The sequence below is a fragment of the Aplysia californica genome, unplaced genomic scaffold (assembly GCF_000002075.1).
Source record: "Aplysia californica isolate F4 #8 unplaced genomic scaffold, AplCal3.0 scaffold01095, whole genome shotgun sequence".
In the NCBI taxonomy this organism is placed as follows: Eukaryota; Metazoa; Mollusca; class Gastropoda; order Aplysiida; family Aplysiidae; genus Aplysia; species Aplysia californica.
Window position 1 is genome coordinate 69,001 of NW_004798365.1, and position 9,915 is coordinate 78,915.

General features: G+C 40.0%; 1 protein-coding gene across 3 annotated transcripts in view; it reads left to right on the forward strand.

Moving 5' to 3' along the window:
• Nucleotides 1–9,915, forward strand: part of LOC101847782 (protein furry homolog) — a gene marked incomplete in the record, with an annotated part of 102,518 nt that overhangs the window by 46,294 nt on the left and 46,309 nt on the right. For all 3 annotated transcript variants that reach the window (XM_013089976.2, XM_013089978.2, XM_013089977.2), the window contains 7 exon segments: nucleotides 401–566; nucleotides 1,312–1,412; nucleotides 2,107–2,292; nucleotides 3,016–3,181; nucleotides 3,841–4,051; nucleotides 5,972–6,070; nucleotides 6,895–7,129. In XM_013089976.2, coding sequence (XP_012945430.1) covers nucleotides 401–566; nucleotides 1,312–1,412; nucleotides 2,107–2,292; nucleotides 3,016–3,181; nucleotides 3,841–4,051; nucleotides 5,972–6,070; nucleotides 6,895–7,129 — 1,164 coding nt within the window.

Below are 9,915 nucleotides of genomic sequence, written 5' to 3' on the forward strand. Positions count from 1 at the left end.
TTTGCGTTAGTGCGTCCCACGAAACACCCCTGCTGCGGGGGCCAAAAATCTGCAGAACAAAACGCGCTCGGTGGGCATTGCTAGTGTGTGTGGACAGGAAAAAATTGATGACATTTAGGTAGGTGTTGATGTCACTGTCTCACCTAAGCCAATGTTTCATGAAACAGACCCCCCCAAAAAAATAATTGATTACAAACTGGAGAGCTTTGTGCTTGGCACCATCAGATGGTTCTATTTGTTGCACTACTGTTGATGGGATGTCAGACAGATCTATCATTTATATGACTGTTGAAGAGTTCTTAGACAGATCTATCATTTGTATGACTATTGATTTAATCTTAGATAGATTTATCGTTTGTTTGACTGTTAACGAGATGTTCTCTGCTTGCTATCATTCTAGATGAGGATGTGATTGGTCCAGCCCAAGCCCGGTGCAGCAGTGTGGAGATGAGACGCAGTGAGTCGCCTGCCCCTTACCCACTGCCCATGCCGGCGTATGGAGGCTACTTCGCCCCGCTCAACGAATGTTTGCCGGAGAACTTCTCACCTACACCAGGTTTTCATAGGTGAGAATTTGAAGTGTGTTTTGTCTTGTCTAAGTGTTACTGTTTGCAAGTCTTGGTAAAAACTGGAAACTTGAGTATATTGTTTTTCTGTTCAGTCCTTGCTGAACACTCTTTCTGTGGTGTAAGTGTACTTGCTTATTAGAGTTATTGTGTTTAACACTAGAAATCCAACATTATTTATGAGGGACCGTATTAGAAAAAAATATTTTAAGAGTTTGACTCGCTTCTATCTTTTGACACATAAGATAAAACAAAAAAACAAGTATTGTAGTCTACATTGTATGACAAGCAATTGAAAAGTGTCCGCAAAAGACATTTTGTTTTGTTAAATGTATGTGGCTCTGATAAAACCTGTATAAAACTGAATGTTTTGAAAACAGGCTTTTTTTTCATATTTGAAAGCTTAGTCTTTCTTGAGTGTTTTTTTTCCTTTATTTGAGTGCAATTGGAGTGTTCTGTAAAATGTAAATAATATTTCAAATGGTTTTGGATCCACAGTGTAAGTTTAGAGAAGTTGACGTGAAAAGTTTTCATGATTTTGATAATGATTTATATTGTGTTTGATGGGGGCACAAAACATGTAATCATTTGTCATCTTTTTGAACCTTGCACAAGGATTCAAACATTTTCAATCTTCTTATTTACTATCACTGAGCATTCGCCTGGAGACTGGCCTGTCGTAGGACTTTACATGTTTAGTATAGAAAAGATTTAATCTTTTTTGTGTGTCTCATCCCCCCCTTAGGAGCAACATTGCAGTGATGTTCCTGTGTGACCTGGTTTTGGACGGCCTGGAGGTGGACTGGTCACCTCACCTGCCTCTCATGTTGCATGTCATCTTTCTAGGTAAGTCTATGTTGCCCACTAGTGGATGATTTGGTAATTTTGATGGGCAGTGGGGATTACCGGGATGGTGACTGGTATTATTTAATTCCCCTCTTAGAAATATATGTAGGTGGGGACATAAGGTTGACTGGAACTGGTAAACACTGAGGAAATTACAATGGTAGTAACAGCAGTTATAGCAACTGCAGTATCGACCATTACATCACTACAATAGCTTTTACAACATTAGTAGCTGCAACCACTGTGTCAACAACAGCCATGACAAGGGTAGTAACAGCAGTGACAAGAAAAGTATTGACAACTGCAGGAACAGTTGATGCGATACTCGCCAACCATTTTTTTCATCAAGGGATGGGTAATGGAAGAGATAAAGCGAGTATTTATAATTGTCAAAATGTTGCTGTGGGCTATGATCGTTGGACTCGCAGACTTTTCTTTAATGATGCATCCCCTCTTCTCTCACTTCGCCTCCTCTTCCCTTCTTTCTCTCTCTCTCTCTCTCTCTCTCTCTCTCTCTCTCTCTCTCTCTCTCTCTCTCTCTCCCCCCCCCCCCCCAATCCCTATTCCCTCCACCCACCCCCTCTCACAACACCCTATCCTGTCTTGCACCCCCTCCTCCCCCACCCCTTGTTGACGTCTCCCCTTCCTTTCTCCTATAATACTCCCTCCCCCAAACCTTCCCCATTCCTCTCAGGCCTGGACCACTCAAGGGCACTTGTCTACGAACACTGCAAGAAACTGCTGCAGAATCTTCTGCTGTTAGCCTCCTCCCAAGAGCAAGTGTCGGCCGCCACTTCAAGACTGCTGTTGGCCTTCCGCAGCTCTGTGGCTGACACGCTGAAGGTCATCTCTGAGGACAGGGATGCGCAGCTTACGTTAGGTGAGTTCTCGTTGTATGTGTTTGTGTGTGTGTGTGTATGTGTGTGTGTGTGTGTGTGTGTGTGGGTGTGTGTGGGGGGGAGAGTTGTTATTTGTTATTTGTTGAAAGTTGTTATTTTTGGTAGGTGAGTTCTCGTTGTGTGGGCGGAAAGATGTAGAAAGTTGTGTTTGATATGTGAGTTCCAGTTGTGTAGGGGGGAACGATGTAGAAAGTTGTTGTGTTTGAATGTCTTGTTAAATGTAGCAATTTTGAGTTTTGTCTTGTTTCATTGTCTTTTAGTGAACGTCCTAGTTTTGTTGTGTTTGAATGTCTTTTCGGTGAATATAGAAGTTTTTAGTTTTGTTGTGTTTTCATACCTTTGTGGTGGATGTAGATTTTTCTTGTTTACACATTTTTGTTGTGACCATTGAGGATTAGTAATGTTTTTATTCCTTCATAGTGAATGTGGGAATTTTTTTTGTTTCCACACATTTGTTGTGAATGTAGTTTTATTTTGCTTACCTTTGTGATAAATGTAGAAATAATGTTGTGTTTTTGCTCCTTTGTGGTGAAGGTAAAAGTGTTGTTTTTTCACTTTTGTGGTGAATGTTGAAGATTTGTAATTGAAAATGATATATTAAAAAAAAACCTACGGAATATTGATTATTGGGGAACTGGGGACACAGAAATATTCTTGTAAGAGCCTGGCAATACATCCATCTTGTCATTTTTCTTTGTCCATAGAAACCCCGTCGCGTGACCCCCACATCCAGTACATCACCAAGTCCACGTTCAGCATTGACAGCAGTGCCACGATGACGCCTGACTCCACGACTGAGTACACCGACCCGGAGATGTTGAGCACCGTCGATGATGTCATCAAGGCCATGCTTAGCTTCATGGAGTCCAGGTAATGATTTAGGGATACTGCTGATGCTCATGCTTTAGAGGATATTTTTGGGGGTTGTTTTTGGTTTGTTTTTGTTTGTTTTTGTTTTTTGCTTTTGGGTTGTTTTTTTTGTTGTTTTTTTTTAAAAGGTTTGATTTTTTGGTTATTTCTTTTGGTTGTAAGCACATCCAGAAAAAATTTTTATTGAACGAAAATACACCCAAATATCGCATATCAAAATGAAGTTGTTAAGTCATGGGGAGACCAGAGTGTTTTAACAGAGATGTAAAATGCAGATAGTGAAGGTTCACTGAGTGCCACGTGGTTTCATTTCTCAAAGTTTTAAAAATGTTTTTGTTTTGTTTAGAAGAGATGTAAAATGTGGAGAGTAAAGTTTCAAATCTTGTCGTGTTGGTGTCAAACTCTGATCTTCTAAGATGATAATTTTTTGTTTTGAAAAAGAAATATGCATGCAGAGAGTAAAGGTTGAATCCTGTTTTGTTGAGACTTCACTTAACTGTTCAAAGATGATATTTGGCTTGTTTTAAGAGGTGATATAAAATGAAGAGAGGAAGGATAACATATCTTATTTGAAAAGAATGTAAAATATGACTATAATTAAAAGTCTTGTCTTGTTGATGTCTCACTCATTCCTTTTTTTGTCTTGTCTTTCCTTCCAGAAAAGGTCGGCCTCTGTGGAGCTCGGAGGACATCACGCCCAAGATGCTGAGCACACAAAGCGCTACACACCTCAGCTACTTCCTCAAGTACACAGTGCGCTGCTTCAAGGAGTTGTCCCCCCTAGCCCTAGTGGAACAGCGCTGGTCCCAAGTCTCTCTACAGCTGGCTCTGTCGTGTTCCTCACGTCATTATGCTGGGAGATCTTTTCAGGTGAGCACAATCTGCCACACTGTTTGTCTGTTTGTTTGTCTGTTCAAGGCACTGCTTTTTGTTTTAGTAAAAGTTTTACTTGCATCACAATTAGGTCATGTAAGTGACGAAGATTATAGGCTTTAAAAGAGAGTTACATACAAAGAAAAGAAGGAGGAAACATAAAGACGATAGACATTTTATAGGAAAGAAGGAGCAAATCGCACCGGAGTGCCTGCCAGCCACCCACCGAGGCACTGCACTGTTTGTCACTTCAAGAAAAGACGAGACTAGATATACAGGGTGATCCCAAAAAAACTTTACAACTTTTTTTCTGAATATCTCGCGCAAAAATTGTTCTAGAATGCTGTAATTTGGAACAGACATAATTCATTCAAAAGGAATTTGTTTGATCTAAAATCCAAGAAGAAGAAATATGTTTTGAAAATGGAAACGGCTAAAAGAAAGAAGCACCAAAAAACAATGTTTAAAAATCTTGTAAAGGAAGTCGTGAAAAGATTAGTTGAGCGTTTTCATTATTTTCTCTTCGACATTAATTTTCCATCCTTGTGACATTTAAACAATATTTAATTTCTTTTACAGAGTTTTCTAAACCTAATGATTTCATTCTGAAATTCCTAGAAGCAGTGCTCCACATTCCCTCCTTTGGACTCGACACATTTTTAACGCGTCGCTCGAAATGTTCACTGGCGCCCTTACACAAGGACCTGCTAAACCATGAGTTTTCAAAGCCACATACACTGTACATGTTCACTAAGAAATGGCGTCTAGAGACAATAGAGTGGGGGTGCCCAATAGACAGCATTTTTTAAAGTAAACATATCCTGCAGGGTGAAAATGCGCTTTGCACTAAACCAAATGTCATCAAGGAAATGATCCCTTTTTACAAGACAATTGAGGAATCTTGAACACATTGCTATGCTCTGATCCATGTCATCTCGGCCTAGTGAAGATGAACATGGTATAGTCCTAAGTTAACATATGCCATGAGAATGCATACTGTTGATGTGTAGGAACGTCTTAGCTGCAGATCGTCTATGGACAGAAGTGTCATAGGACTCGGCTTCTGAAATCTGCACTCTGATGACGTTTAAAGGGCTGCGCATGGTGTGTGTTCGACCTGAAGTTGTCATTTTTAAAAGAACTTTTTAGTTCTGATTCACTATAGGTCCAAACTGACGGAACTTCTCTACTCATGACGCCAAAGGTCTTGAGGGCACCTAATCATTCTCTCCATGCCGTGCATAGAACTTACGAAATGTCAGGGCGGTGAGTTTGTGGAGAGGTAATATTCAATACAAAAAGCTCTCCGCTGTTTACTAAAGGTAGCCATGATCTCAGCAAGCAAACAAAATTTGGAAAAATAATATCTGCAGACTTCTGTTAACTTGTTAGACTGCTGTAGCTTGCAATATGGCGTGATTGTGGCAACATTTAGTGGTAAGCTAATGCGAACTGGTGCGTCAAACTCTGAAAATGGCGACAAGGTTGAAAATGGGTTTTTTTTTTAATGCGCTATATAGAGCAAAACCATTCAATGGACTTATCTTAAATACGTATCAGACAAATTCCTTTTGGCTTCCAAACCTTATGTTCAAATCTGAAATGCAAAACTTCAGTATGGAGGAAGATATTTACAAAACAAGTTGTAAAGGTTTTTTTTGGATCACCCTGTACTTAATTTATCCTTCTTTAGTGACGATGTGTTAGTAGTGTACTTTCGTCAGGTCGTGCGACACAAAATGTAAGACATTTACAACAATTTGAATCAGTTTCATGGAATTGAGGAATTGAAAGCTGACTCTGTAGATTGTGATATGTTTTTCTTTCCTTGTTTCAATGAAAATACTTTTGTTGTTGTTGTTTTTGTTTTTTTAAATATTGTTTAAAGAAATTGTCATCTATTGTTGTTTTACTCAGATTCTGAGAGCCCTACAGATTCGTCCATCCACTCAGATGTTGTCGGACATTTTGTCTCGTTTGGTAGAGACCGTCGCAGAGCAAGGGGAGGATATGCAGGTGTGTGGCTGCTCGACTCTTTGCATATTTGTTGTTTGGAATTGGGTGTCCTATGTACTCCACTCCTATGTCCCGTTTTTCTTTAGGTGTTAACTGACCAATGCTGGACCTGTTCTGCTACTGCTACATTTTTGTTGTTGTACAGCATCAGATGTCAGATATAACTTTGAGCGCTGCAGGATGAAAAATCCAAACTTAACCAACAATACTTTGGTTGTTCTGTTTGTAAAACATACTTTTTGGAGATACATGTGTATAGAGGTGTGCTAGGCTCTTGTCTCGTCTTGATGGACAAAATGACTTCTGTCTCACTCTAGGTGTCCCTCAAGTGATTTTGTCTTCTCACATTCAGAAGGTGATTTTTGTCTTCTGTCTTACTTTGCCTTAGCTCTTACTGTTGATTATGATAGTGATTGCTGTGGTGATAATGATAATTAGACTGGTATTGATGATGATGGTTATGTTGATTATGAGGATGATGTCAGTTTGATCCTGATGAAGTCCCAGATATTGAAATGTTGAGCAAAACTTCTTTCTATTATGGAGTTACCTTATTTTTACTATTTTTCCGCAGTGAGGATGATGGTGTTGGTGTTGGTTATGATGATGGTTCTTTCTTATCTTTCTCTCTGACTCCCAGTCTCATCCCTTCTCCTCTTTGTGTATCCTTACATACTGATGATGGTAATGAAATAGTGAGGGTGATAATAATAATGATTATAAAGTAAGTGATGGTAATGCTACTTATGATAATGATGATGATCATGATAGGAATGATGGTTATGAGGGTGAATGTCCTCACTTCTACGTATCCCACCTAACAGGGTTACGTCACAGAGATGATGCTGACTCTTGAGGCATCCATCGACAACCTTGACCTAGAGTTCCGACCAATTGACTTCATGCGAGAGCTCTTCATGTCCACTCCCAATCTGGCCAAAGACGCTACAGACTCGCGCCGCAGCGCCATCACCGCGCCCAGACAGGTGCATCCACACCATGCCCGCAGCACCAGCTACACAGTATCAGCGTACACGCAGAGAGCCTATGCTGGGGGAGGTAATTCTATATCTTGCTTTTCCATACCATCTCAGTTGTCTTTATGATATTGCTCGCCTGATAGGCAATTATTTTTGCCCCACCCTCCCCTCGGAATAGAAAAACAAGCAAACTCAAAACAAGTAATTCTTCCCCCCCCCCCCCCCCCCCCCCTCCCCAAAAAAAAGAGAAGACAAGAAAAGGAAAAAAAAAACCCCACCCCCTTAAAGACCACAAGGAATCAGAAACACCCAACAAAGTACAACAACCACAAAAAAGCGACCAGACACACTCCCCCCCCCACACACTCACATCACTAGTGCTGAGTATTATCGTTCAGAACGCAGCCTGTACTTTTCTGTAAAAGCCTCCTTTCAGTTTATGTTGCCACAGTTTTATTTTTGCTTTTGGTAGAGTTCAATTTTTTGGGTTTTTTGGAGGGTTTGTTTGCTTTGTGTATCTTGAGTTGGGCGTAGTTCAGTTGTGACTGAGATGTTTTGCATTTTCTCAAGTTTTTGCTCAAAGACCCAACAGCATTTTTGCTCATTGCTAAGAGAAATTTACCTTCTCTCAAGTTCTTGCATGAAGAACCAATTGATCTTTTGCTCATAGCTGAGAGAAATTTGCTGTCGCTGAGTTTTTGCATGAAGAACCCACTGCATTTTTGCTCGTAGCTGAGAGAAATTTGCCTTTTCTGAAGTTTTTGCATGAAGAAACAACTGCACTTATGATCCTAGCTGAGTCACCTTTTGTTTTTTGTTTGTTGACTGTTCAGAATAATGACAGCATGATTTTTTTTGTCCCATGTTTGTCTGCTTGTGTGTTTGTGAGTGTGTATGTGTATGTGTGTATGCATGCATATTCATGATTGTATGTGTGTGTGTATGCATGCATATTCATGATTGTGTGTGTGTGTTTATGCATATGTGTAAATATGTGAGTGTACTTCTTGGGAAGCCGTGGGTGTTCTTGAGTGTTCAAGGGTCTCTGCTGGGGTAATATTATATGTTGTTTATAAAGTGCATAGGTCTTGCTGTTGAGCGAGGATATGCGCTGTACATGTGCTATTTATTACTTTTATTACTAGGTATGTATGTGTGTGTTTGTGTGTATGTGTGTCGTCATGCGTGTTTGTGAAAACCCCTTCATGAAATCAAATTGGTTTGCATGTTATGTGCTTTTCTTTTGAAAATGAACTACTTGTGATTTGTTGCAGGGTTTTGTGTTTGGTGCATAGAGAATTGTTTTGTTTATGACACACAGTTGGTACATCATAAATGAAGGCTCCAGTGGAAAAACCAGATTGGTCACATTTTAAAAGAAAGGGGAGAAAATGGAGATTCAAAGTTTGAAAATTCCAATGTCATAGTCAGTATAGCATTTCTTTATCTTTCACCTCACAGCACAGTACTTACCTGGGTTATCCGTATGATGATTTGTGGAGAACAAAGTTATATTTTTAACGCTTTGCAGACACACAGTTAGCAGTACAAAATACTCTTATCTGGTCACCCAGCCCGGAGATTGAATGCAACAGGCTCCTCGGCCAGGTGACCAGAACGGATAATTTCCACCAGTGCATTATTGCAACAAGTGGCTGAAAAGTGTTAAAGAATGGGCAACAAGGGAAAAATCTCGTCAAAAGAAAATTGTGACTCAACTGGTTTTTCCACAGGAGTCTTCATATCGTCGCCTCAGAACTATTTTGTCCAAAGTGTACTTGAGTAAAGAATGCATTGTGGACAGAATAGTTCTGATGCGTCAATATGTTGTAGGCACTGGGAATATTGGGTTTATAGAAAAAACTCTTTCCAACTGACCAGTTGTCTTGTTTGTTCGTCTGTTTGTTGATCTGCAACTCTTCCCCCTCGACACACAGCACGCGGTGCCTCGAAGTTGGCCGAGGCATGTCGCAACAAGGCCCTGAAGAACCAGTGGATGCGCGACGCCATTTGTGAACGCAGATATAATGAGGAGGAAGAGGCTTTTAGCGATGGTGACCGACCCGGCTCTGTGGCCGACACTCTTTCTTTTTACTGTCTTCCTTCTCTATCAGTTTGGTTCTTGTGTGAGGTTGCTAACCCACGGTGGTCAGTCAGTCTGTCTTGACCATTGTACTTTACGTGTTTGTGTAGGTTTTTCTTTTTCTTTTTTTTTTTGGTCCACTAACCACAATGTATCTGCAGCGCCACGCCAGGTAGTTCGGGGAGTGTGTCTGGCCTTGCCAGATTGGATTAAGGGTTTCTATTTTGTTGCACTCATTAAAAGCTCATATGTGTTGCCAGGTTCAAATAATAGTTTCTACCCTTATGATTTTATAAGCAACTTATCATCTTGCTCAAATCTTCACACAGAGTTGATTTATGAGTAGCAAACAACTTTTATGTCGTCGTTTAATTATTTGATCCATCGAGTGCAAAAAAACCCCCTTTTATTTCATCTTTGAAATATTTTGGTCTTTCAAGTATTCAAAAACAGTATATCATTTAATCATTAAATTTTAAGTTTCAAATTCATAACTTCTTAATTTATTTTAGTGTCAAAAATGTTTTATGTGCATCCGTGATACTTGAAAGATAATATACTGACATTTGTTTTAGAATTGCTTTAGTGCGAACAGCGAAGCTCGCGCCTATGGTTTGCTGGGAGACATGTACTAGTCGATAACTCGCCTACAGAAATAGTGTTAATCAACAATGTGGTCAAGAAATGCGACAATGACTACTGCAATTGTCTGTCTATCTGTTTGTCTGTGTGTGTGTGTGTGTGTGTGTGTGTGTGTGTGTGTGTGTGTGTGTGTGTGTGTG